Below are 27,901 nucleotides of genomic sequence, written 5' to 3' on the forward strand. Positions count from 1 at the left end.
TATATATATATATAAAATTTAAATTTACCAATTTCTCATTTTTTTCTAATTCAGGCTTCCTAATTTCTGAAAAATCTATTATAATCTCTCCGAGACAACTTATTACACATAAATAACAGATAAAAATAGGTGAAAATTCCTGGGGAAATGCTCGGGGGAACCGTTCGTTGTCAGGAGGGAAAGGTGTAGGTAACTTTGCAAAGTCTAACCTTCGGGTAGAGGATGCAAAGTCACGGCCGTCGACAGTCGTCCGCTTCCCATGGAGACGAGATGTGGCGCTTCCGTTTGCACGCGCAAAGCCCGGCCCGCCTCGTGCACTTCGAGACCGGCGGCCGCTACGCCCGCCATGCCTGCAAAACAAAAGCATTCGTAATAAATAAATGCGCGCTCTCTGAATTAGCGGCCGGAACGGAGAAATCGGCGGGAAACGTAACAATCCCGGTATCCGATCGATTCCCGCGAAACTGTAGCGAACGCGCATCTCCCATCTCGCGTTTCTCGTTACGGCGCTGTAAAAATATATGACCGACACGCAGCTGTCGAGAAAACGTCCCTTCCGAGGAGGATAACCGATTAGAATTACATCGCTGGATATCGAACGTACGCCATTAAAGACAGGAGAAAAGAGAAAAGCTTGCCGGGCGTTATTATTACGAGTAGCTTACGAGCGACCTCGTCGAAGATTGTGGCTATCGTTTCACGTGAGATCGATCCAAATGAGTTCTTCTACCGGCGCGTAGCTTCACGTTGGCGGATAAGAATGAAGAGGGGGTTGCTCAAAAAGAAAGCGGGAACGAAAAACCGGTCTTCCCAAGCCGAGCAGGGATTTTTCTATCTTTTTTCTTGTTTCTCCCCGTCGTAATCTTGGTCTACGCCGGTGGGTTCTTGACCTTCTCGCGATATACCACTTCGCCGCGAGACTTACGGTAATCCCGCGTGGTCTACTTGTTTTCATCCCTTTGCTTTCCTTTTATCGATCCATCTTATCGGCATTGGGATGTGCTCTTTATTCTTGCAATATTAACAAATCGTAATGGAAAAGAAATTGGAAAGTTTCGTTCGCGGCTGTCGCCACGGTTGACGCCGTACTTGCGTGCAGTTTATAGGGTTGTTCATCTCATGCGAATGATCTTAACGAGTTGAAACAACTTTAATTAAGCGCATTACGCTAGGCCGTCCCGTTGAACTTTGCTAACACGTTTGGCCACGAGGAAGTAATGTATTCCACTTGCAATTTCTACACCAACCGGCGCATAACGCAGCGCGTATGGAACGAATAGAGAAATGCCAACGCGGAAAGGGCCGGAATAGTGATAATTGAACAATTTACCACGGCGAAATTACGCTTCGAGTTAAAAGAGATCCGTGGGGTCTAATTCTCGCCCGAATTATTTCAAGTCTATTTTAGTCCTGATTTTCGCGGGGAGGAACTATCTGATCTATACGGCTCAAAAATGACTCATTCGAATTTGTTTCTAAAAAATGAAAAGGAATATTATCGAGCTGTAGGAAAAATGACGCCTCAACCGTTGCACTGAAATGAAAAAAAAAAGAAACGATAAATATTCTTCACTTGTATTAAATTTGTGAGGTATTGAACCTTTAAAGATGAAAAAATAGAGCAGACTCGCGAAATAGCGGTTTGAAGTGAAGAGATCGTATTTTCGCTTTTATTTTAACTTTGCTGGCCTATAAAGAATGATAATTTTGACATTTTTGGACAACTCTTAAATTCAGTTAGTCCACGAAAGGATCCCCTTAAATAAACCGTCAAATGAGTACTTTATTGAACTCGGAAAGCTAAACGGAAAAAAAGAACGACTGGAAGATTCGTTGAACAATACCCTCCTATTGTCCGTGGGGAGCGTGCGATACCGTAAAGGGACGGTCACCTTCATCCGTGAAATTTTAATGGTTTTCCCCTGCGGTCAAACGATTAAACGGCCAGCTCGTGGCGCTACACGGTGCACGCACAATCTGCTTAAATTACACCTCCTCGGATTTCATCGGCCGGTAATTTAAAGCCGACGATTAAGATGCTGGGTTTCGTTGAATCGCTCGGCCGAAGCCTGAGACCTCTGAAGAGAAGAAGAGGAAGAAGCGGAAACCTTATCGTCGGTGCTCCGCGTATGCCGAGCGCGTATAATATATATATATATATATATGCGACACATATATCGTTCGTCGCGAACATACGTAAGCGGAATCTGGTTAGGTCAACGTTGCAAAATCTGGTGGGTCATCGGCTTATTGCGCAGTTCGATATCGTCGCGTGAGTTTGAGACGCGCGAGCGAACGCTCCTGGGAATCGCAGTCGGATCGATACTCGCAGTCTCTCTTGTGCCCGGCATACCAGACTGGGGCGTTTGATAAGATAGCCGATAATGCACACACACATACACACACAGGCACTTATCATAGCGCGGCGTTAAATCGATGAGACACTTCATGTCCCTCTTGTGCTCACGCATAATCGTATCTCGACTATTCGTTACGAGCGACTTGAATAACGCGCTAACGATTACGTAACAGACGCTTCGGATAAAGAACGCTGCCGCGATTGTATCGTAATTCAATCGAGCGCTCCACTTAAGTGACGGAGATTTATATTTCACACATTAATGTGGAAATTGTGTGACGTCGGCGCTCAATTGAAATCGAACTAGAAGCGGCCGAGGCACCGAAAGCGCAGGTGTGTCGTCCTTGCGAACTCGCTCTCGCGTGACTCCGCTCGATACCGAACGGCAGACACCTGCCCCGTGTACAGACGATCCAATGGCATCTCGCTGAATTAATGAAAATTTATCAAGAAAAAAAGTCGCACGTTCGGCACGGATAAACCCATTTAGTTGACTCCAACGAAATTTTCGTTTGGATACAGGCAGACAAATGTTTCGGCTGTGAGAACCAAAGTTTGGTATTCAGAAATAAAAATCATTTGCCTCGGAGCACCGAATCTTTAGTATCCTCACAATCAAAACATTTGCCCATATCCAAACGAGAGTTTTGTCTGACGAAACGAGTTTCTCGGTGTAGATCGAATTGGAGCGTCAACTGAACGCGAACCTAAATTCCGCTATCCGCGGGCGATTATTTAGAACGATCGCGAGATAAGAGGGAGGAACGATCCTCCCAAGATCGATACTCTTGGCGCGTATTTTCAAATACGCGCCAAGAGTATCGAGTGATTTCACAAACGAGGGAGCAAAATTGGCCTCACGGATTCGAGACTACGTACAGTCGCCAGCTTTTGACAACGTATCATCGTGTAAATACAGTTGGTAGCGGCGATTGGCCTTGGGCATGTTTCGTCTGTTTCTCGATGAAATTCCTCGGCCGTTTTCCGGCCGATCTTTCCACTTGGGCGAAAATATTTTTTTCACGCTCCGCGAAATACGCGCGAGAGATCTCGCGAGAAGGTGCAAGGACGCAAGGCGGAGGAGGCGGCGACGGCGGCGGCGGAGGAGGAACGCAAATGTTTGCCCGCGTGCGAGACGATAACCACGCTGTGATAGCGCGGTTTTAAGTGAAAACACGTGGTCTCGCGCCATTAAATTACGACGGCTTAACCGCGCCTATCTAACGTACAGTTAGGGAGAGAGATCGGTCGAGATTAGCTTTGTCGAGGTAGCACGGGGAATCTTTACGAGACGCAACAGGGGATGATGTAAGTCGATCGGACGCCGCCACCGGCACACTTTTTCGACGGCGCTTTCCTTAATGGGTCAACGGCTCGTTCTTTATTAGCGGCAATTAACGCGCCAGTATAAACGTTTACCGATGACGTCAGTCGCCGCACGCGGAACGATTTACAACGACGCCTGTACGCGTCGCCTACGAGAGATACGAGCGTTATCTTGAGCGTTCGCGAGAGCAGCGGGATAGACTCTCGCTCGAGATACCTTTCATGTTTTCGACGTATTTCTAACATTTCCCCTGTACCAAAAGAGACGTTAATCCTCCAAAGTGGTAAAGTGGGGGTCAGGTTGACCTCACACGGAAAAAAGAAATCTCGTTGTATCAAGCAGAAAAGGAAGAACCGAATTTATCTTGCTTGAGGAAGGAAACCAAATGTCTGGTTGTAAGAGCCACATTTAGGTCACGTTTTCTGTGCACTTTCCTGGATACGTTGAATATCCACTTTGCCATTGGAGAGTGCTCATCTTTCTGCATCTTTTCCGCGACGCTAATTGGCTCTCTCGACGTGAGTCGTCGCTTGCATCTCACTACCGCGCGCTGTCGTCGCGGGGGTTGATAGGTCAAATGCCAGGAGGCAATCGTACTGTGAAAGATGTACGATATCATTTTCGCAATAGTAACGAGAAACGTTAGAGTAATGAGTAAACAACTGCAGCGGTAGTCTCGAGCGCGTCTCGCCCGCTGAAGGGCACGTGATTATAGGAACGATACACACGTAGGTACACAACGATAAAGCGATCACAACAGTCCTTGACGCGGGTGTGATCGGATCGAAAGGCGTTGCGCGTGATTCTCAATTTTTCGAAGCGATCAACTGGAGCGTTATATTACTTCGCGTGCTTTGCGTGCGCGATCATCGTTCAACAACATGTTGTGTCCACTGAACAAATCACGCGTTGGCGTAACAATTGCGTTAATATAGTTGCTGACCAAATTGTTGAATCAATGAACAATTCATCACAGCAACCGTATGATTTGTTCAATGTATTAAACGTAATGTTTTTCAAGTTTTGTTCGTTTAAACAAAATTTCGTTGATTTTACTGCTTTTTTTTTCTTTTTTTTTTTTTTACTATATCGTCTCGATTAGAAGCAACGTCTTCAAATCTTAAGGGTGATTACCATATTTTATATTTGTTAATTTGAAAAAGACTCTTCGGTCTCTTCGAGTCCCCGTATTTTTTACACGGTGACATTTGTTGTCATGATTAATGAAGAAACTTTCTGTTTTAGATTTGATAGACCTTACAATAACACGAGTTACGGTTTTCGGGGATACAGTTCCGTTGGAAGCTGATGCCGCACCAGAGGATCCGGTTCGGGCCGAACAGGGTTCAGCTCGAAGGTAAATTCATAAATTCCCTATACGTTTAACCCTTTGCAGTCGAAAACCAAGATAGAACGATCTAAGTGATTGGCGTTACGGCTAAGAACTAAAGCGGATAGCACATAGAGAAATATAAGCAACAAAACTGAAACAGTAAGCGAAGTAGCCAATCACGTTCGGGAATGATCGAATATGTAAAACTATCATGTTGAAATTCTCGACAGTGATTGATTGATTTGCCTGCTGCTTTCGTATTGCTACTTACGTTCTACTGTGTGTCATGGCTCTAATACACTCACGTTCACGCGCTCGCTTCTTTATTAACGCGAGAATTCTAACCAGGCAGGGACGATCTTTCTGTTTCAGAACAGCGGCAGAACGTGGCTGACCTTGAGTTCAAGCTGATTCGGTGAGTCATGCAAAGAAAAAGGAACGAAAGTAACGGTGGTGGGGTTTCCGAAAATTCATTGATGTCAATGCGATTTGCGTTGCATGGTAGATATATGTGCACGTTAATTCTTTCAACGTACGTAAGCTGGGGCCGTTGAGCGAGTCGCCGTGTTGTGAATACAGTATTGCGTTTCTGCTGTCATGCACAAGCAAAACAGTTTAGAGGGAAGTAACGGAAGACTCGAAGCATTTCGCTATGTTGATAAAATGTCGTGTTTTCCAAACGTGAAATAACATAACGATACGGAAAAAAGAGCTTTAGAATAGCTAGAGAATTTGGTTGTAACGTGTGAACACCTAAAATTTTGGTAGCGTAAGCAATTTTAATTGCTACAGCAGCGAACTCTTTCGCCACAGCAGTAAACGTACTATTGTAAATGTCATTTGTGATGATACGTTTGCCTCGGCAGCGAAAGGGTTTGTTACTGCAGCAATTACGCTTAAGTTGCTAAAGTTTTAGGCGTCCATGTGTTATAATTAATTTAGCTACTGCAGCTAATCTTTTTTTGCATGGAATAGCCCATTGATTTGTACAACTGTTTCGTTACGTTGATTTGTACAGCTATTTCGCTCGATGGCTAATTTTCATTTTCACGATTGTCCGAATACCGTCGAATGCGATTCGACGTCTGATACACCTGGACGTCGAGTGAGACCGACATCCAAACTTCGCAAAACACATTTGCGAAACGGTGGTACATAAGAATTGTGCCGTCACATACGCAACTCGCGGTAATTTTCCTCTCGCTTAGAGTTCGCCATTCCTCTTCTTCGGTTCTCTAAGTTCTTTACACGCGCATTCGCGTCGCGAACGTTTTCTTTCGCAAACAGAAAATATTTTATTGAGTCATATTCGCCACAAGTATCGGGAAAGCTCGTGAAATATGTTAAATTTGACACAAAATTTTTTACCGTATAGACCTTACTTATTGTCGCGTTTATAAGTTCCCTAAATTCTTCAGACGCGTATTTACGTTGTAATTTCGTTTCACAAACATAAATAGAAATACTTTGCTCAATCGTTTATGCATCGATCGATTTCACAATGATCGTAATCTGTTAATTTCGATTTTCGCGAGTGCATTCGCGTGTCGGCGTGCAGCCTATTTTTGTGAACGCCAAATTGGTGATTACAACCCATCGCGAGAGCATTCCAGAAACGTCGAAATTTATCGTACCGCGATCGATAAACAATAACTCCGATCGTTTTGTCGTGATGTTCGTTAAACGAGCTCGTAAATTTCGTTTCAAAACCAATCAGCTGGACGTCCGTTAAACGCCGCTCGAACATAAATATTCATCGCGAGTGATATGAAGTGTTTGGGTGATCGACGTGGGACGATGCGGACGAAACGATGGTTGGCCACAACGGGATCCCGGATGCGGAGTTTCGAGGATGGACCTGCTCAGACCTTGTTGGACATCGTTGGGTCATCGTTGGAAACCACGGGACAACGCGGAACTTCGAAATGGTGAGTGTTCGATTTTAACACTCTCAGAATATTTAGTTCAATACAGTTTGAACACTTTTCTTATACAATTTGGAGCCGATAGTTTAATGAGACAACTGACTGAGAATCAATCAAAAGCTCTCACATTGGATCATTGAATGCAAGCAATTTTGAAACTAAATGTACAAACTATTATCAGGGTATCGATCACGTAACTTTTTTCCTAGGATGCAAACGTGAAAAGTGAAAATTCCAAATGTTTTCCAATTAGAGAATTTACACTTTTCACGAATTCACATTAAAGGAGAAGATTCACGATCAACCCCTATAAAGGGTCGTGAATTTTCTCCTCTAGCATGAATCCGCGAGAAAATGTGAATCTTCTAATTTGGAAACACTTGGAATTTTCACGTTTTCGCCCTAGGGAAAAATCGTACGACAAATACCCGGTAGTGTGTGTAGATCGTAGCTGCTAATCGCATTGACTTTCGCGAGAAGAATAACGAAGACATCGCTCATTGTGTGCTCGATCCAATTTAATATAAGTATCAATTTGTGCTACCAAAGTATCGAATAAGTATATAATCATAAGAGACATCGATCACAATTTGCATAATTATAAGGATCGTAACCTGCATAATTACGAGAATCACATTACCGTAGTAGTAATGCGCAATTATATAGTACAAAGACAAAGCTCGGTAGGGAATACGTGTTTATTTACTGAGACCGTTTGAGCAGGAAGGAGCGCGTTCGTGCTAGGTACCGGCCGTAAGCACTCCGCGTCCGGTCCTATCCGTTCCATTCCGTTCTGCCGCATATAGAACATCCGTTGCGGCGACGTATGCACCGACTCGTGCTTCATGCGAAACGTTTCCGACGCTCTCATGCGATTTTTTCATGGTACAGAGGATTCGATTCGACGAACAATTGGTCGCCACGCGAACAATTCACGGCGACGACGGTGTACTTTCGCACAGGTATAACGCGATCATTCACCGCGAATATCGAGCGTATTGTACTCGCGAGAGACTCGGACGAAAATATTCTGCAGTGTCGCTACAGCTAAACCGTCTCGAAAGAGTCGTAATTGCTTTCGCCGTAAACGGCGACCCTCCCGTTAAGGATCGAACCGGGGCTCGCCCCGTTGACGAAGACGGCTGGACCGTTGGCTATCGGCCGCGTTATGTATCGATCTAGATGGACGGCACGCGTGATCGTCTAATAAATCTGTGAGGCAATCGAGTCCGATGAGAGTTGACGCGGAGAATTTGACTTAGCATCCGCGACCCCCCACGACCCGTCCATCAACGATTCCGCGGAGAGCGATTGAGAGCGAAGCGAGGGTGGGACGAGCGACAGTTAGAGATACGTTAGGGGGCCGAGAGTCGAGAGGAAGAAACGTGCAATATCAAAGGTGTCGCGTGACGATCGTGCGAGGTTCGTGCGAGAACGAATCAGCCGGGACACGTTCGTCTGGACGCGGCGACATCTGCCCGGCAACCGCATCCTCCTCTCCGTCTGCTTCTTCATCTTCATTTTTTACCGCTTCTCTCTCGCAAGCGGACCCTTCGGTTAGCTTCGCGTCGAGTGCATTAACGGCGATGTACGGTTTATAAGCGTAGTTTATCGCGCAGGATAGCTTCGTGAGACAGAACAGCCGAGATCGTATGAAACCGTCGCGGCTGATTCCGCGACGAATAACGTAACCGGTAAGGCTAGAAATTATATTCCAAGTTTCTTCGGCTCTGTGAAGCTTCAACTTTCTGAACCTTCGACACGTTATATGCGAATGACGACATTTTGTAGCGTAAGCATTCGAACATTCAGATAGTGGAATATTCGAATGTTTAAATATTCGAGACTTCAAGAACGGGAAAGTACGTGTGTTCGTTTTGTAAGCATAGTGAATAATATTTACTGTCGTAAAGAATGTTTTTTCTTAAAAAAAAAAAAAGAAAAAATTTAATCGTCCTAAAGAAAATTTTTCCTCACATTGCGTTATGCTATTACGTATCATAGCAAAATTTGCGTTTATTTTGAAATGAAGTTAATGACATTTGTTGTTTACTATTTGTGCTTACAACTTTCACTTTGCTTTAAACTGGACAAACACAAGTCTCAGAATTGAACTAGATATTTATTCCAAAAATACGTATGTGTAAAAAACGTCTCAAAGTCATGACGTCATTCTACAGACGTCTCAATGTTATCTGGGTTAAACTAATACTCTCTAATTGCACAGCAATTTCCGTTGCACTCTCCAGAATTAGTTCTATTAATAGCTCCGATATTACGAATTTTCGAAGCTTCGAAAATAATTCAACTTCGAATCTCCGAATTTCCTCATCAAATGTCGAGTTATAACGGAAGTTCTGAAGCTTCGAGTAATAGTATCCCTCGTAACCAGCATTTGTTCTACGCGTTACGAGAAATGTTTCTTTTGCATTCGACTCTGCCGAGTCGAGTTCGCTGTTCTTTCCCGAGAAGTTTTCGATCGCTCCATTTTAATCCCCTCTCTCTCTCTCTCCTCTTGTGAAAAAATGTCTATTCCGTCTTTGCGGACACGAAGATCGCGCGTAGGTTCTTTTTCACTTTCCAACACCCAAACGAGTGCCCACTCATTTTCCAACGATCTCTCACGTGGGCAGATCCCACGTAAGATCCGGTCTTGTGTCGCAGAGTGCGCGCGCGTTACAGTCTATGTCGAGATGTTAATTGCGAGTTGATTACGGCCGCGTCGCGCCTCTCTCGAAGATTTCAATGGCACGCGCGAATCGAATCGGTTATCGCGATATTGGATACGACTATATCGCCGAGGGAAGTACAGTCGCCGTGCGCGCGTGTATGACGTTGCTCACCGCGGTCGGAGCGAAAGTCGGCGTGCGGGAACGCAAATAGTAAACGAGAGCTGGATGCATTAATTCATATGTTCAGGAGGTTCTTTATGCTCAAGGTCCATCTGACGGCGTTACACGATCCTTTTGAGCAACCGTGAGACATGCCTAACGAAGTATAACAGGTTTTCCAAGCCGCTCTACTACTAGCAACTACGTCTCGATCGATCCGTTTGCATTTCGCGTTTACAGTCGCGCGTCTTCAGTCGTTGCATTCAGTCCCGGCGAGAGGAGATGCGTGCGTACATCGCGAAAACGACGCGCGTAGCCGCGGCGCCGACAACGAAGGGCGAAGTCGTCGTCGACGTGACGTAACGGGCCCGCATAAAGGCAATAGAAATAAATGACGTTAAATTGCCGGGTGGCTCGTTTTTAGCCCGTTCCATCGTCAGCATCGAAGAATCGGCCGAATAATTCTGAGCCGCGGGACCAAGACGACGCGGTCCACGCGTTTACACGAGTGGGCCGGTCTTATTAAGGCACGTGGAAAAACGTAAGACTTAAAGCAGTAAGGAAATTGACCGACCAATCAGTATGTTCCTTTAGGTTCACCAAAAGATGATAGAAGTGACGATAAGTTTGACCTTACACTGAAAGGAAGAAATCGAAATTTAGCGAAGTAAATGTTTCTTGTTGGAAATTGGAATTGGTCGGAAAACAATTCGACTGTGATGACGAAATATATATTTTTGTGAAATGTACTCAAGTTTTCTTATCAATTGGCTTATTTGCTAAGAATAACATTTCATTTCGCCGTATTTAAATGAACCTTATATTCCACAAATAAATTTTCAAGTCTTTTTTTCTCTGAGTGTGTAAGCAGGTAAGAAAAAGTTAAAATCTTGCTTACTTCTGTTTGAGGCCAAACTTCTATCGTCACTCCTATCGTGTTTTGGAATACGTTTTGGAAATCTAAAGAAATATACCGATTGGTTGGCCAACTACCTTACTATTTAAGTCTTACCGCTTACGTTATTCCATGCGCCACGGCTTTTAGAGAATTATTAGAGACGCATGCGGTCGAATAGCAGTCCCACAGCGCGGATTTATTTTTAATTTGTTTCATATATTGCGCACTTGGCGCGGATGTATCTATCTCATATCGTAATTTCTCGAAGCTGCCCGATGATGATCGCTCGCAGGAAAACCTGCGAAAACGGAATCCATCGCGGACCCTCGTGCGACCGTGCGCTTCGCGATCCATTGTCGAAGACATTGTACGATGCTGGGGACGAGCATGCGGATGTAGGTAGTCCGTAGGCGCATAGGCAGCTGCTCCACAACGGATGGTCCGTGGGGTGTAACAATGGACGAGGACGGCTCGTCAAATCGATCAGGGTTGCGGCCGAGACCAGTATAGATATAAGTTCGCGGGGATTCTCTGCTCCTAACAGCTAGCAAACTGACGTTCCGGACGCGGAAGCGTGAAAATAAAATCTTTAAACATATTCTGTCAAGTTGTGACTGAAACAAAAAAAAAATGTTCTTCGCCCCCCCCCCCCCCCCNATTCAATTCTCAGACTCGTATTAAACTTGTCTCAAATGAGATACTCAGATTTGAATTCAGAATTAAATATGAATTTGTCAATAGTGTTCACACAAATATAAGGTGAAAAATAAGTTAGAATTTAACTGAAAATTTCAGATCCAACTCGGAATTAAAATCTGAGTGTCTCACAGGAGACAAGTTTCAAATAGCAACTATTAATAATGAGTCTTAATCTTCATCGACAATTTCGCAAGTTTCGCGAGTTTTCAATTTTCCATTTATTCGTTTCTACTGTTAGCACATTAGCACGGACGAAACTTTTTTACCTTCGAACTTCTGTACTGGTCGAAGGAGAAAAGACTGCTCTGAATTCGGCGATACACCTCGGGCGTTGGTTAACTCTACATAATCGAAACGAATACAGGATTATCGTCCGTATTCCACCGTGTTCTCCATATCTCTCGTATCCTGCATATCGGCAAGGTCACGACCTCCACCGAGAATCGTGACTGGATTGTACAGAGCTGTTCGGGTCGTTGCCATCATCACGCCGTCACGCCGCGCTTGCCACCCCCTATCTACCGTACCGGCCCGTTTATTTTTCATTTATTTTACGGCTGAAAACGTGCATCTTTCTCGAAAAGGACACAATCGTTCGCATCCCGATCAATTTAGGACCGTCGAATAGAAACGGATCGATCGTCGATTTACCTAACGTAAAATTTAATTTCGAGTAAAATCAATTGTACCGCTGATAAAAAAAAAATCAGAGCGGTCGACGCCGATAATTTTGTAATACTCGTTTTAGAGCCGAGGCAAGCCGGCTCTTTGAATTTTCCACGCTCTGCTTGCGGAGCGCACGGGATTACGCGCGTCTATATTTCACGTTATGTTCGGCTCGGCGTGTCGACGTCGACGAGAATGAGATCGGACACCGAAGATCCTGTGGCTTTGTCATCTTAGCTTTACGGATGGTATCCGGCGAGAGGGAAATATTCGAATTAAAGGTAACCGATGTAGTCCGGCAAGTTGAATTCCTGAGCCACGAGCGCGAATCGAGATCGAAAAATACTCGGAAGAAAGTACATTCAGCGACAGCGGTGGACGCATGAGTAGTCCGTCCTTGGCCTATCCAACAACCAGAAACTTTTTATTCAACACACGATGTCGCGCGCGCGCCGCAAGCGGAGCGTACATCGCGTCGAGTCGGGGAACTTTCAGTTTCCGTACTTGCACGGAGAGTCGCCCGTTCGAGTGCAGAAACCGCGTGCTTTATTCATCTTTACCAGCGAATTACGGCTCGTTCGCACGGTAAAATACAGAATCGCGTTTTATCGCCCGGAAACTCCGTCCGGGTGTGTTCGATTTTTCGCCAAGTCGAGCGAACCCCACGCTCGTGCTTTTATCACTCGAATCCGGAGCAAGCTCGGAATTCTGTGTTTAAATTCCGCGTGAAAGAATCACCTCGAATCTCTAACTCCCCCGCATACTTTGATACGCGTCGTAACGCAGATCGACCTGCTCTCGCCGCTTTTCGGAACGCCCGATACAATCGTGTTTCCCAGATGCGCTCGGCTTCCTCACTACGATTTATGAATTCCTGCGATCCCGCCGCACCACGGCGAGTGTGGGAAGGAATTTATCGAGGGACTCACCGACGCGACCTGGAAGGATCCAATCTCGCTAAATCGTCAGGAACCCCTCCAGGTGGCACTCCGGATTTTTTTTTTTTTCAACGCCGCGTCCAGGCACTCGCGCGTGATAATACGAGGGACCGGCGTTCGCGAACACTCATTTTTTCCGTCCGTAAGTTTCCGACGTGCACTCGCGAGATCTCGTCTTGCTCTCGTGCTGGCTTCCCCGCCTTCGGAAACCGACGTCAATTCGACGGACACGGCGCGTCGCGTCGCGTCACGTGCCGACTACGCTATACTGTCGTGGCAACGAGTGCATCGCCACTTTGTACCATAGCAACGTCACTGTGTGAAGACTGGATCCGTTTAGCGATTGGTGTAGGTGAACACGGGAGGGGAGAATGAAAGGGACTTCGCTTGGACGCGTCGTTCGGTTTGAAATTTGGCGGGATAAGCGGGATTCGAGTCGTCGCTTGGAAGAGATAACCAAATGTACTGACAGAAAATATATATTTGTATCAACATTAACCCCATTTGCTAAAATTGCTGCTTGCCGCGCTTTCGGCCGTGCCGGGCCACAGAGAAGCCGGTAAATTTGGATAATCGAGTAATTGCGATGGTGTACTCCAAACCGGATAATTAAATTCCTCGGTGTCGATCGAGTCCGTCACATTTTCGAAGTATTCCTTGATGATATCTTCCGTATTTGGCCATCCACCCTTGGGTGACGTGATGTCTTTAGAATTCTTTGTTGCGACTGTAAGACCAAGTGTTGTTTGTTAGAGACTAACACCGTCTCGTATGTGCCAATTCGGATGAAGCCGGATAGAATAATTACCAAGTCGTTCTAGTACCGATATCATGTGTTGCGAGTAATGCGAGAATCGACAACCAAGACCGAAAGCACAGTCTCCAATGGTCATGTAACGTTTACACGGGGTTTTCTGGCATTCCTCCTTCAATATTGTCTCTGGATCTGAAAATATCAATCTCGTTGAACGAAATGACACGTATGAACCGAAACGTAAGTAATAGAACGTAAATCGTAGGTAAAAATAAGAGATTAACTTTTGCTAAACGAGATCCCACACAGCAGAAATGTCTAATAGCAGATACATCATACGGATATTCTTGTTGATGTATCTTCGAGATTTTTACTATGTGAGGTATGGCTCATCAAATCTCAACGGTCTACGTTTTGTTACTATGATTTTTTTCTTTTTTTTTTTTATTTTATCAATTTCTGAGTTCTGTAATGTTACCGTTCTGTACGTTTACATTTTTTTCGATCTAAACCGGCCTGATTTCATATTTTAACCAACTTACAGAAAGAAAAGATGTGAGAAACCGCAAGAAATTGCGGCAGCGTTCCGAAATTCACCTCCAGTATTAAAAATCTATAGTTTATGTTATGTATATTATAGATTTTCAGTACTGATAGTGTGAATCCGAAACGCAGTCTATTCTCGAATAAAACCTCAAAGAGATGGCTTTCGTGAGAGGTTATGTATGTAGCGAATAGTGTATTAAATAAACATGATTGAAAACTTACCTTTGAAAACGCTGTAATGATCCGCTCGATTTTTCATGTGCTGTAGACTAGACAAGTGTTTCTTACGAGCTTCGACGTCGTCCTTGAAGGATCTATCACAATAGTCACAATAGTATCTCTTGCCCATTAGTGTATATGATCAGAAAAATTCAAATACAACTAAAGAGAGAGAAAAATAAGGGGGAATTATATTGACATTAAATAAATAAATAATAAAATGTCGGAATTATCTGTAATTAAGGATGTAAGCGTACATCATACGTGCTTCGCGTCCTCGTCCAACGTTTTCACGTGAAATATATCGTGGCCATCGTGCGTGACTATTAAGTGACATCTGTCAATGAAGACGCTAACTACATAAGACTATAGTGGGAAGTGAGAAGACACAGTTATCTTTCCTCGGTAAATTTCAGGATGCATCGAGTATCCGATAGGACAATTTCTATATTTTGCGAGAATCGCTAAAAATAAGTTTTCTTATTTTTGTTTTATGTAGAAAGACACATAGACTATTTATTGGTAACAAAATCTCACAAATCATAATTTTGTGGATTGGATCTTTCTTGCATAATTATGGTCAACTATATTAAATCCAAAATGGCTGCGACGATCCGCCAGTGCTTTTCATGAAAAATTAAAGTCATAGTCATAGTGGCTCAAGTCAAATGGAAATTTTATTTTTAAGTAGTACGACTCAATAATGCGACGGGTCAGGTGATTTCTTTTCTTTTTCAATTAGTATGATTTAAGCAACGAATCTGAGAAATTTTTCATTCTTCGACATCACGTACAATGAGATGAATAAATTTTTGTCTCTATTTACACAAACAACGGCGAAAAATAAAAGTCCTTTCAACTTGATGATGTGAATTATATCTCTAAAAAATAGAAATACAGACAAGATAGGTATTAGGGCAATACAAATAAGACAGTTAACACTCGTCTCAGTAGTACGTTTTTATTACATTCTTACAATATATTTTACCACAACTTCTTGTGTGTGCATCACTAAACTATTCATACGTGATAAAGTAACGTATCGACAAAAATGTCTATTATTCGTCGCAACGTTTTTTTCTATATTAATACGGCATCAACAAATATTATTCGCCCACAATAGTCGCTCCGACGTGAACTACGTAACGTTACTCGATGATAGATCATTTTCGACGATAGCCAAAGCTTCGTTTTAATTTTCTACAAGCGGTAATCGTAGACAACCTATGAGTAATGTGTAATCGTGTGATTCAAGACACAATATTCGTTTATAGAGATTAAGAATTAAAAACGGGAAAGTAAAGCCCAGAAACTTAATTACAATAAAAGAGAAAACTGGTGGGATTTGCTGCAACCTTTAACTAGAAATCGAAAATTACTGACGGTGAATTAGAAATTCGGGGGAATCATTAGAAATTGAGATTCGGGAACGTGAAATATTAGGAACTGGGAAACGGGATTTCGAAAAGAACAAAGTATCGGAAATTGAGTAATACGTTCAACTATATCTCTTATATATCTTGCCGGCTGTTGTACGATAGCTGCACGTACCATCGCAATCGAAACCAATCGCGCGGATATATTACGTGCAAAATAAAACAGTTGAGAAGCTCGCCCGACGCGTTCGCTCTCGTACAGCAGGTACTACATTAAAGTACGGAATTTCGTCGCGATCAGTATGTGCAGTTTATCGTTCGCAGCCGGTGTAAAACGTGTAACACACACACGGAAAACGTCGCGCAAATTGTTCGACGCGCACGGATGTATTCTCCCGATTCCTATCGGTACAAATTGCGCAAATTGTAGAAGACGAAAGTAATATCCGCTCGGTAGAAAAATTCTGGACGATTCTGGGTGAAAAAGTAAAAATAATAAGTTCGCAGTACCCTGCTTTGTGGACGAGTAAAGCTGGCATTGAATAACGTACAGTTTATAGTTGGAGTGTGATCCAGTTGCAAGATCGATTTGCTGCGCTCCGTAATATCCATTTCGAATCGTTTTTACCGATCGCTCGTTGCTGCGTTCGCACACACAAGAGGTGATCGATACGCGCGCGAGCTTACGCGAACGAATGCTTTAGGCCTGGTAAAATAAATTGCCTTTCGAGGTTATAGGCTAGATTGCCCACTTAACAGAAAGTTAACGAAGGAAGTTGGCAAATTATTGAAACGCAAGGTTGAAGAGAGAGTTAACGGTCGATTTTCCAGAGAATTTCCTTTCTCTATCGCGCGAAATCAGTTGCCGAAGGAAACGGATAAGGATTGAAGCGCGTAATGTCGCACTTTAACTTCAGTGTGTACGTAAAATGTTGAGCCGGTAAGCTCGAAAAGCAATCGCAATTGGAAGGAACGGACTCGTTACTTCGACGGACCTCTAAATCTTCTCTCAAGCTGCCGCGCGAATCCTGCTTTTTACGTACACTTTTAATCGATAGTAGGGAACCTCTATTTAATGGATGATTTAACCGCTCCATTATCGAGCGAACAGGTCGACGAATCGCACATGCTTTTTTTAAGTTTTTTAAGCGCATTATTTTAGGTGCCTTCGGTACATTAACGCGTGAGAAGCATCTGCGGGAATCGTTCGAGCGATATCACTTAATATTGAAGAGAACGTTAGTAGGGAGCTCCATAGATCCGTCGTCTATGCATCTATGGATACAATTGTAGACTTTGCTTCGAAATTCCTAAACTCCGCCGTATCACTTTCCGTTAAATAGAGGTTTTATTATTGTATTAGTAAAACGCAAGTACAATATAATCTTCTTTCCCAACGTTTGGAAAAAATTATTCGAAAGTTTGGAATTGTGTTTCTTAGCCCCTTTTATACTCCACAAGTATACGGGACAGTATCTTTTTTAAACTCACAGTTCCTCTCTAAAGTTAACAGGTTGAATACTGTGACGATCGAGAGTAGTAGTCTCCAACTTATTTTGTTCTTAGGTCATTGTCCTTGTTATTACTTTCTTCCCGAAGACACATTTTTACATTTTTCCGCATTTAAAGCGAAACGGAAAATGAAATGTATATACATCGAACTCTGGGGGGGGAGAAAGAGCGAAGAAGGAAACTATCGTTGCGGGAGAATGTGAAGGTAGAAAGCCGAAAACGCACAGTTGGTCGTAGACGTTCCGCTGCTCTCGTGTGACGCTCGGCAAATCAGGAACGTGAGAGAATCGAAATTGACTTTCGAAAATTTGTAGGAAAGAGTATTCGAAAAAGACAGCCGTATGCAACTCTTTCGTCGTCGTTCGTAAGTTTAAAATCGGAGGCGCGCCACAACCATACCGTTTATTTCGATTACAAATACAGGAACTTGTACGTGTTGTTTATTCGTGCGTTTTATTATTGGTACGCGTTTCTTAATGTATGCTCCGTTTTTTTTTTTTATATCGTGCGTAAAACGTCAAAGTTCTATCCTATCGTTCTCAATTTTCCCGAATTTCGAAGATCAAATTGCGAGGAGATTTCGTATTCTCTTTACTCTCTTTCTTTCTCTGGTCTCGCAAAGCATAACTTGTATCATATATCGAATACTCGCAGAGACCACCTCTCCTCCTCATTTCTACGTCTCATTTTTTTTCTATCATTATGCCTTACGTAACTCATGCCGCGATACCGTCGTTACACGTGCACGAAAGTCTTTTTAAAAAATCCGCTCGTCTGTCTTTATCGTAAACCATGAGAAATGTAGGTAGCTCGGAAATACGCAGCGATGGCTCGATTAAAAATTAATCTATCGATCTAGAAGAATCGGCTCGAGAGGAACAATGCTTCTTTTTCTCCACTTATAACCATATCCTCCCTTTACACACACGATGCAACCTCGATCGTTTCGTGACAACTTTTTTTTTTTTCCTTACGTATATCCGTAAATAATAGAGATATTGAGGTGTGCCCATTGAAAAGTACCTCAGCCTGCATATACCTCGTTCGAGGGATCTTCGTTTCTAGCCAAAGTATGATATAAGTGTTACCGTCGCGTAAGTCTCACTGGTCCCGGGCGAAGGCTGTGTTAATTGTTGCGATGAACGTAAAATAAACGGTATCGTTGTTTACAATTTGCGACTCGACTCGGTGAGCTAACGATCGGGATAATAGTCTCGCAAGGAAACATGATTTTATCTCACAAGGAATGCATCGTACGTTTTACGCACACGACTCGCTAATTCGCGACTGCTGCATCATAATAAGTTACAAGAAAAGAAAAAGGATAGGGCAGGGTTGGTGAGGAGGGGAGAGGGGGAGGGGCGGGGGGCTGGCTTTCAACCTGTTAAGAATGGCACTGGCTTTTTAATAAGTTAGTAATCTATCCCCCGGCATTCCTGCGCTCGCATAAGCGTCTTATTTTTTAGACTCGTCGACAGTACAATGCATGCTGACTTCCTGACGGACTTTGTGACCGCGGAAACTCGCTTGTATCTTAGTCGCCGCCTTGTGCAGGTCCGGATCGGCCAAGTCGATCCCCTCTAACTCGTGCACTGCGTCCTGCATCTGCGGCAGAGATCCAGAAGGGAAGGAACGTAAAAGAAAAAAAAAACACGACACGGACGACGGTCGCGCATCATCCTAAATTTTTCCGATCGCCGCCGTTTGCGCCGCATCGGCTGTGCCGCTCCCTCGTAAATAAAACACAGACCGTATCGACGTTAGATCGAATCCCGTTACGTTACGGCCAACCAGCCCGTACATAATTAATCGACACACAACGAAAGTAACTCAAACTTTGTAGGTCATGCCGGTATGCTGGCCGACGAGACCGAGCTTTGTAGCGCTTCGCTACTCCGATGAGCATCTTCAGCTTGGAAGGCAACTGTCGATTACTCGTCAGAGTATTCGTGGATCAACATAATGTCAAAGGGGTCTAACAATAGCTTTCTCTCAGGAACCTCGAGGAGTGATCGATCTTTCGCTGCAGCGACCTTGCGCGTCGAAACCGCCGCCGTCGTTACCGCTTCGCCGATCGAATCGACATTGGCGCATCGAATCGGGAAGAAATTGAATTTGATCGCTTGTAGCGTATATGCGTGTGATTATCCGTATGTGGATATCCGATGGACAACAGGCGAGTAGCTACCGTAAAGATCGTGTAGGGGTGCTGCTTCCGAAAAGTATAACTTTGCAGCGCGCTCGAACGTTGTTACCCTTAAACTCGTTACTGCGAAGCGCGTGAAGTCGGCTCGTCGTTAACATCGTTTGTCGATTAAATTAACGGCGATTAAATTTCTCGCGACACCGGAAAGGCTCTAATCGGCAATTGGGGTTACTGCCCTACGGCGCCTTACTCCTTCCTATAATTAACGGCAATTAACAATATCAGATACCTTAGGCGGTCTCTGATCGTTTCTAACGGCAAATATTAACGAATCGATACCGCGCGCGTGTCCGACGAAATTCCCTTTGGACGACGCTCGAACGCTTGTTAAACGACCGTTACAACCGCGTCGCCGAGAGGTCGCGAGCGTATCCTCTCGTCTCCTAAGCCCGAATCTGAACAATTACTCGACCGATACGATTCGTGTAATTCTCGGCGTCGCGATCATTTATATCTACGATATTATTCCGTATACGGAGAAAATACTGTAGTAAAAATTATCACAACATTATGTAAGGCCGTACCGGAATTGTGATTGAATTTTACCTATTTTATGTGTGTTGTAATCTTTAGGATATGTGCACGTGATATATTCGCTAAAGATTACAACGCACGTAATCATTTCAGTCATAATTCCAGTATGGTCCGGTGTTAAGAAATTTGGCGGTAATTCTATTACGATATTTTCTCCGTGTACGAAACACGAGAAGGCAGGGGAACGAGTGTGGTGTTCGCTACGGAAGGTCAAAGATGTCAGATAGAGCAGGCTCTTCGTTTATCTCTCCACTCGGCCATCGATCGATAGAGACATCCGTCCCTATATCGAATGATCGAGCGTTTAACTCACCTTCTCCTCTATCTTAGCGGCTGCGCTGCCGACTATGTTCATCGCCGATTTGGCGGCAGCGGACGCGGCCTGCTCCTTTCTCGACATGTGGCCCCGGAAAGTCGCTTGTATCTTGGTCGCCGCGCTCAAGAGATCTACGGGGCAGAATTCGTTTCAATACATCTTACCCGATCTATCTTTCGGTTCGCTTTAAACGAATCCGCTTTGATAGAGCTGCTCACCCTTGTCGTCGGCAGGGAATTCTTTCTGGAGCTCCTCTTTCGTAGTCTCCTCCGGTTCGCTCGGCTCCTCCGCTTTCGACGGCTGCTTCAGACTTTTCCTAGCGCAGTGTCCACGGAAAACCGCTTGTATCTTCGTGGCCGCGGCTTCTTGGTCCTTCTCGTTCTCTGCGCCCTTCTCCTTGTCCGCTTTCGCTGTACCGTCTTCCGCAGCTTTAGAGATATCTGCGGGCAAAAGCGATCGAAATGTGATCTCTCGATTTTAATTCGACCTCACGCGTCTTTCTTAAATAATTATAGTAAAGAGGTAGACGAAAAAAAAAATGGTGGAGCACGAGTATATATCAGAGGAAATGGAACACAATAACGACGAATTACGCCCGACGGGATGTAATAATACCCGCGGTCCGGTCTTGCCGGAGTGATTTTTCGCCGCAAGGGACCCCGAATCGTCCGGAAAATCCGTAACCGAGGGGAGGAAGGGCGCGGCTTGTGATACATCCTGTATATTAGAAATGGCCGCCGTGTTAGCCACAGTTCACCTACATTTATTCCGAACATTTCACCTTCCCCAGACACGTCCAGAGAGCGACAAGTATCGATTAGCGTTTCTATTTTCGCGCTGCACGTTCGAGATTACGCGCCGCCTAATATACATTTTTAATATTTCACGCCCCGCGCGAGAGATGCGCCGATCGATTCTCCCGATCCGTTCCGAATAAATGGGATTTTCGCGAGCAATAATTCATCGGCGTGTCTACATTCCACCGTCGCAATCTAGAGCGGCTGTGCCGCTTTTCGGCCGGTGCGCGCGCGAGTCTCTCTCTCGGGTGAAAATCGCGGAAGATCGTTAAATCGTTCCCACCGCTGTCATTAATCATCGTTCCGGCAACGAGCTCGACCGGGAGGTCAGCTCGAGCAGCATTCGTGATCCTCGATTCTTCGGAAATGGTACATCATTTTTCTCCCTTTTCCGCGACTATTTCTTCTTCATTTTTTCATCCACTCTTCGCGGCCGAGTACATTTTTCATTTGCCACTTTCAACGGTGTATTAATAACCGGACCGAAACGAACGAAACGGGAACGAAGAGCGGTGAGGTGTGCGAGGATCGAGCGTGATATCGAAAAGTGGATTTTCCTATGGAAAAGAACGGCCCGGACTATCGAGCGCTTTCGCGCGACACCGTTTCCCTAGGTTACCACACGGCGGGGCGAGTGTGAATTCAAGAAATACGCCACTTTCGCGATAAGCAACGAGTTCTTACTAAGTTATGCGCTTCTCCGTTGTTTTACCACCGTTGTGCAAAGCCGGAGATCGACCGTGTGCAAGTTCTCCGCGTAATTTTATCGACGTTGTGTTTCGCGACGCTTACGTGCACACGAGTAGAGTCCTCTCTTTCGCAAAGTAGGTGAAAAGCGCGGAAAAAAACCCCACGGCGAAAGCGCGCAGGTATATGTGCGCGTGTACAAGACGCAGATTTCAATCGATCGGAAGGAGAAGCGCTTCCGTCCGGGATAGTGGTCGCGATCTCGTCCTCGCGATTTCGTTCCCGCGGCGTCCTCTGAAATACCTGCTCTCTGAAATATTTCGAGCCTCCGGCATCACGCGACGATATTTCGCCATCGATCCGCCCAGACCTTGTTACGCGAGCCGCATTGTTCGATGAAAGCAGATTACCCCCGAGGAAATCAAATGTCCCATTAGAGGTTCCTCGTTACGTCGATTGCAAGACGGAAAGATTGTCGCGGCTAACGAGATCCTCGTCAAAATAGACGCTTCCCGCTGTCGTTACTGACGCGAGCTCTGACGCGCCTTTACCGTGCACAACATTCACGCGTCGATTCTCCTCCCGCCGGGCACGTTAATCGTTTGACAAACCGTGGGAGTAATCACCGAGCGATTAAAGCTTCAGAGGCTCATGCGTTGGTATCTCAAAAGCAAACGTCACTCTGCGCGCTCCAAACATAGAAAGATGTATCCCGGAGGCCGAGTTATCAGTATTAATTGACGCTAAAGTGACATTAATAGACCTCCCCCCCCCCCTTCCCCCGCGAGGTTTCTTGACGAGTGAGAAAAATTCCGCGCTTTATTAATTGCGCTCACGAATTCAGCGCGTCGCCGGGAGAGAGAGAAAAAAACAAACGCGCGATCAATGATCGCGCGATGAAATTCGAGCGTGCTCCGGGGAAGAGGAGATACGAATCTCGAGAATAACTCCTCCCCGGGTGGGTAGGGACCGTTCTTTTGTCACGGAGATTCATCGACCGGTTTATACGCCCTACACACACAGCACTCATCGGTTTTCCACGAAATAGCTGCTCGGGGGTAGCAAACAGCTGATCCGAAATCGCTCTCGGGGCGGCTCGTTCGCTCGCGGACTTCCGAGTGCGCAACGACTTCCGCCGCTTATCGCGCTCTAACGATAACGATCTGCCTTTGCCTCGACCCGGGAGAACGTTCGATACGTGTCCGGATGGACGTGCGGCCGAGGGAAGAAAAGGACGTCGGGTCGCGCCTAAAATACGCGATTATCGCGTTTCGCTTTTCACGGGGCCGGGCGGATTAAGCGAGATCGCGAAATCGGCCTGGCGTGCATCCTGACGATATCACTTCAATTACTACCACCACCGTCGCCGGCGTCGTCGACGCGTTTAACCCCGTTTTTCTCTAACGACCAGCAGCATGCACGCGAGCAATCGGCAACCGTCGGCTTTTATTAGGTCGCATCCGCGCGCGACTCACCTGCACTCGGAGCGTCGCCGCTCGACCTCTCACCTGCACATCCACGCGCGGCTCGGTCTGACGTGCGACTGACTGTTCCCGGGCACCGACGACCCCGTTTATAATCGCGAACGATCACGGCCCTGCCGCGCCGCGCGCTCCCAGCCGCAGTCGCGATTCTCTACCTAAGCGACGAGTCACGCCGCGAGACAGGGCCGTCGCCGGCTTCCTCGCGACCCTCCTTTACTCCCCGGCTCCTTCATCTCGCTTCCTCTTTCTCTATCATCGCGACCGCCTCCCTCTCTCGTGATCCCATCCACGAGTGTCGCCGGGGAAAAAGGAGGGAAAGAGGAAGAGAGAAACGTTTCTCCGTTTCGCGAAAGTCGCGGCCCGTCTGTGAATCACCGGGAAAGCCGGCGGACGGTGAAGCAAAGCGGATTAGAGAAAAGGCTCGCGTTTACATCCCGCGTTGAATCCTCTCGCCTCGATAAACGACGAGATCTGTATATCGCGTCGTATATCGCGTAAGCTACTTATCCGCTAATTATACGCTCGTATATGTTGTGACGCGCACAGCCGCGTGGGAGTAACATCGGCGATAGTAGGATACGGTTAAAGCGCGACGTTTCCAGGTGTATCCAACTCTCAACGGCGAGAAAAAGCTTGTATTCAATTATATCGCCGCGGTCGGCCTCTCCGCTGTCTCAATCCCCGCGGGGGTAGTAGCGCCCGTGGAATAACCGTAAATAATCGTGAAAAATGGTTGTCACTTTGAACGCGGAAGTTGCGGCGATCCGGCAGTTCGATCGGAACTAGGTCGGATCAAATCGAATTAGTTTTTTTTTTTTCAGTTAGCGGGAAGAAGCTTCCGCACGACTCGTCGAAGTTTGCGCGTGAAAGGATCCGACCGGGATCTTCCGATATTTCAAGTATCTCGAGTACTGACCCACTGGAGGAGCCGAGAGAGAGAGAAGGAAAGCCGACATTTGCTCGAGAGTACTTCGCTCGTGATGCATTTCATATTTTATATTTACATATATTCCGCATTTCTATATTTGATATATTTCCATAACTGCTAATGTATTTGATATTTTTCCGTATTTGATATTCGCGACATTCGCTTATTCCGAGGAGAATCGACGCGATACCTTTTTTTTTTTTTCGAATCGATCGCGCGGCGCACCGACTGTATACGTGTGTGTGTGTGTGATTCTCGCGAGCCTCGTCTCGTCATTCGACATTATCGTTCCCGTTCTATCTGTGCATTCTGCGCGGACAACGCGGAATATCTATATATGGCTGTGTCGGTATCGATAAAACTCATTATCTCGCGGCAGGAAGTCATCCAAGTTTCGAATAATTGATTCCGCTTTCGGAACGGCGAGAGACTAGAGTGCGCGGATCTTCGCTACAGCCAGTAAGGTAGGGAGTACCGAAATTCGACCACCTGCCTCGCACGTTTATATCTGCTCCCGATAAGCTCCGGTATCTCCTTAATTATTGACGCATCGTGCAACGCGATACAGGCCGGATACAAGATCCACGTGCGAACAGACGTTGTCACTTTGTTGGACAAGCGGGAGAAGCGCATACACACACACACTTCGGAATATCTTTCCGCGAACACGCGGCAGATCGATATTCGAAGCGTTCTTCGTTCCTTATTCTTCTTCCTGTCGCGGTTTGCTTCTCGCATTTCATCGTATTCCATTATTACTGGCCGTAGGTGCGCGCGCGCGTATATACACGGGAATTTGATCGCCGCTTATTAATATTTCATAGGCACATATTGCACAACCCTTTTACCGTCGATGATGAAACGATACCTGCTTTCGAACATGTCCGTGCGAATTTCCTCGGTGTACAGTTTCGTAAATATAACGACCGTGAACGGTCAGACCTTGACACGCATCACGCGATCAGCACTTCCATTTCGATACACCCCCATCGGATCCTACAAGCGTCTCCCATTTTCCTCTCGGCAAAATAGTCGCATTTATTATCCGGCTATCTGTCTATCTTGGCGTGTCGTAAGTAAGAATCGCATTACATTACGCGCAAATCTCCACGGCTGCCCGTTTCGACAATCTCGAGGCAGACATTTCATTTCTGTAGCCAATGTTAATTTTGCTCTCGCATTTCGTCAGTTATATTTTCTTGTAATTATATGATTAATTTTGCCAGCGTGAACCCGGCAAACACTAACCAACAGTAACATAAAATCAATATTATAATTTTCCACTCAACAATGTGAGTGTAATGTAACGCGCGTGTTACGTAACAGTTACATTGTTGGGTAGGAAATTACAGCGGGAAATTATAATATTCTGTATAAATAAGCGGGAAATTATAATATTCTGTATAATAAATTATAATACGGTGTTCGCCGGGAACATACGTTTGCCTCACGTTTTTCACGGTGTCTCGAATAATTTCAAGCATTAAAACACGGAACGTAGACTTACACACTTATGATTATGAAGAAAAGTTCCCTTGCGCGGGTGCGAGAATAACGTTCTCCTATGAATATCTAATCGAGTTGAAGCGATAATTTAGCAACGATTGAGAAACGATTAGAAAAAAAAAACTTTTTAACCGCCTCTGCCCCCAACTACCGGGTAGACCTTCTAACGTGTTGAACCGATGAGGAGGTCCCGAACTGTAATCGAAACTCTGATTTCCCATGATAAATTGCGGGCTAACGGGAAGAATAAAATTTCAGCCGAGCGCCTTGAAATGCCTCTATTCGTCGGCTGCATGCGCGAGGAATGCGTTCGTCGCGCGGAAAACAGTCGTTCGCCCTGCCGACCCTGCTGATTGCATTGATATTACTCACGAAGCGTGCACGCAATCAACTCGAAAGATCTAATGAAGCGAACAGTGGTGCATTTATCATTCGCGAAACAAAGCGGACTCTGTCATTGTCAAAGCGAGATAAACAACACTGACGAAGTTCTGAGCGGGCGGTCGCAATCTACAAAGATAAAAAAGAAAATTGCGCAACGCCGATGTGTTACGCGAAATAGGACGACGAAATCGAAAAAAAAATCGTATCGGTCTCCCTCGCGCGAAATGGAATATAAAATAGAGAAAAAGTACACGACGACGCGAGGCCCGATAAGACGGAAAACGGGGAAACGCATTTCTTTCTTTTCCTCCACCGTGCCTCTCGTAATCTCGCTCGTAATGCCGTAGACCTCGACGCGATTAAGAAATTAGAAGAAACGATCCCCTCACCCCCGTTCTTGACGGAATCCTCCTTCGCCTCGTCCACCGCCGGCTGGAAGCTGTCCTTGCTGGTGTTGCACCCCATGTCTCTTCTTCAGCTCCTCCTCCTCGTTTCTTCTCCCGAAAAAGCTTCTCTAGTATCAAAATAACTCGTGTCTCTCTTCCTCTCTCTCTTTCTCTTCGAGTTGTCCGTATTAATATAGTTTCCTCGTTAACATCGCGTTACCGGAGCAAAGGTTGGACAGCAGCGAGGGCGATTTCACTTGTCCGTGCAAAGCAGCGGTCTCATAGCCGGAATACGATAATCGGTCCTAATTTTTCGACTGCCCAAGAGTGTGGATTTTTCCTCTCGCCTCCCCTCCTTCATCCCCTTCTCATTCTCCCTTCTTACTTATTCGTTCCTCCGCGCGTTCCACCCTTCGTTTCACCGCCCTCTCTCGCCCTCTCGCCGTCTGAGAGTCCTGTGTAACACGTTAAACGCGACGAGACGGTACACTTTCGAGTCGCCGCTTAATTTTCGGCGACTCCGTCCTCGGCCACGGCGCGCGATAATCTCGCCGGAGCTGTCCGGAGTATATTCCGTGTCGTTAATTAAACGACAGGCTCGATTAATCTGGTTAAAAGTCACCCCCACTCTTTCCGCCTCGATGTGTGCGTGTGTGTGTGCGCGCGTGTCGGCACCTCCTCCCCCACCCCTTGCGCTTCCACCCTGTTATTTGGAGGTTACTGACACGTCGCGTGGCGCCGGCACCCGCCGGCGAGACAATTCTTCACACTCGAAAGGGATTCTCTCTCTCTCTCTCTCTTTCTTGCGCCCTTGCGTCACGCAAGGATCCCCTCGAAAGACCGAGGATACTTTCTCACCGGGCGTCCGCGACTCACCGAAAGTCAAACATCACGAGCTCTCTCACGAGGGTGGTGAGGGGGGAGGGGAGGATGAGAAATCCCGTCGACGTCGCGAGCGGTACTGCCTTACGACCCTGCTCTTGCGGCGAGCAAGCGACTGCTCCGGTCGTTATGTATATCGAGCCGATATAGAACTCTCTCACTACGCGAAACGTTTCTCGCGACGGCACGCACGCACGGGTGAGATCGCGCGAAACGGCAGGACTAAGAGCGCAAGTCTCACTGTTACCAATGTACGGCGGTCGTCCTTCCCTAAGGACACGCGGCAGGTCGTGCGCGCTTCGACGAGCACGCGGGACCGATTCGATCCTACAACTACATCCCGAGCGCGCGCTTCGCGAACGACTAAGTGAAATGGTGCTCTCCGGAGCGGATGGTCTCGCGACCTTA

The 27,901-nt window shown here is 45.9% G+C and overlaps 4 protein-coding genes across 5 annotated transcripts in view; 1 reads left to right on the forward strand and 3 right to left on the reverse strand.

The window, feature by feature from the left end:
- The window catches only part of LOC106752016 (pleckstrin homology-like domain family B member 1), a 31,507-nt gene extending 18,272 nt beyond the window's left edge, over nucleotides 1–13,235 (reverse strand). Inside the window, exons 1-2 of the mRNA XM_014633361.1 lie at nucleotides 12,968–13,235; nucleotides 210–350 (exon numbers count right to left, since the gene is read on the reverse strand). Coding sequence (XP_014488847.1) covers nucleotides 210–348 — 139 coding nt within the window. The 5' untranslated portion in view covers nucleotides 349–350; nucleotides 12,968–13,235. The remainder of the gene's footprint in view (nucleotides 1–209; nucleotides 351–12,967) is intronic.
- Nucleotides 1–27,901, forward strand: part of LOC106752017 — a 97,315-nt gene that overhangs the window by 29,791 nt on the left and 39,623 nt on the right. The window contains exons 1-4 of one of the 2 annotated variants that reach the window (XM_014633363.1): nucleotides 4,329–4,414; nucleotides 4,932–5,043; nucleotides 5,392–5,434; nucleotides 6,737–6,947. In XM_014633363.1, the coding sequence (XP_014488849.1) occupies nucleotides 6,787–6,947 (161 nt within the window). In that variant the 5' untranslated portion in view covers nucleotides 4,329–4,414; nucleotides 4,932–5,043; nucleotides 5,392–5,434; nucleotides 6,737–6,786. Of the gene's footprint in view, nucleotides 1–4,328; nucleotides 4,415–4,931; nucleotides 5,044–5,391; nucleotides 5,435–6,736; nucleotides 6,948–27,901 lie in introns of those variants that run through there. The other variant, XM_014633362.1, reaches the window with a different exon arrangement.
- On the reverse strand, nucleotides 13,448–14,817 carry LOC106752027 (zinc finger matrin-type protein 5). The gene is made up of 4 exons (XM_014633376.1): nucleotides 14,753–14,817; nucleotides 14,499–14,657; nucleotides 13,785–13,922; nucleotides 13,448–13,703 (listed from the first exon to the last, which is right to left on the reverse strand). The coding sequence occupies exons 2-4, from the start codon at nucleotides 14,623–14,625 to the stop codon at nucleotides 13,471–13,473; spliced, it is 498 nt and encodes a 165-aa protein (XP_014488862.1). The 5' UTR covers nucleotides 14,626–14,657; nucleotides 14,753–14,817; the 3' UTR covers nucleotides 13,448–13,470.
- Nucleotides 15,437–27,587, reverse strand: LOC106752026 (neuromodulin). The gene is made up of 4 exons (XM_014633375.1): nucleotides 26,615–27,587; nucleotides 20,658–20,879; nucleotides 20,437–20,570; nucleotides 15,437–18,988 (listed from the first exon to the last, which is right to left on the reverse strand). The coding sequence occupies exons 1-4, from the start codon at nucleotides 26,688–26,690 to the stop codon at nucleotides 18,839–18,841; spliced, it is 582 nt and encodes a 193-aa protein (XP_014488861.1). The 5' UTR covers nucleotides 26,691–27,587; the 3' UTR covers nucleotides 15,437–18,838.

This window comes from Dinoponera quadriceps, unplaced genomic scaffold, assembly GCF_001313825.1.
Source record: "Dinoponera quadriceps isolate SergipeBrazil2010 unplaced genomic scaffold, ASM131382v1 scaffold424, whole genome shotgun sequence".
NCBI classification, from domain to species: Eukaryota; Metazoa; Arthropoda; class Insecta; order Hymenoptera; family Formicidae; genus Dinoponera; species Dinoponera quadriceps.

What these genes read in the sequence shown, in the direction of transcription:
- LOC106752027 (XM_014633376.1), bottom strand. Translation starts at nt 14,625, where the DNA reads ATGGGCAAGAGATACTATTGTGACTATTGTGATAGATCCTTCAAGGAC. An exon ending in TCATTACAGCGTTTTCAAAG is followed by an intron (nt 13,923 to 14,498) that starts GTAAGTTTTCAA and finishes TGATATTTTCAG; the next exon opens with ATCCAGAGACAATATTGAAG. An exon ending in ATCGGTACTAGAACGACTTG is followed by an intron (nt 13,704 to 13,784) that starts GTAATTATTCTA and finishes TTGGTCTTACAG; the next exon opens with TCGCAACAAAGAATTCTAAA.
- LOC106752026 (XM_014633375.1), bottom strand. Translation starts at nt 26,690, where the DNA reads ATGGGGTGCAACACCAGCAAGGACAGCTTCCAGCCGGCGGTGGACGAG. An exon ending in GGATTCCGTCAAGAACGGGG is followed by an intron (nt 20,880 to 26,614) that starts GTGAGGGGATCG and finishes TTTTGCCCGCAG; the next exon opens with ATATCTCTAAAGCTGCGGAA. An exon ending in CCGCTAAGATAGAGGAGAAG is followed by an intron (nt 18,989 to 20,436) that starts GTGAGTTAAACG and finishes TCTCTGCCGCAG; the next exon opens with ATGCAGGACGCAGTGCACGA.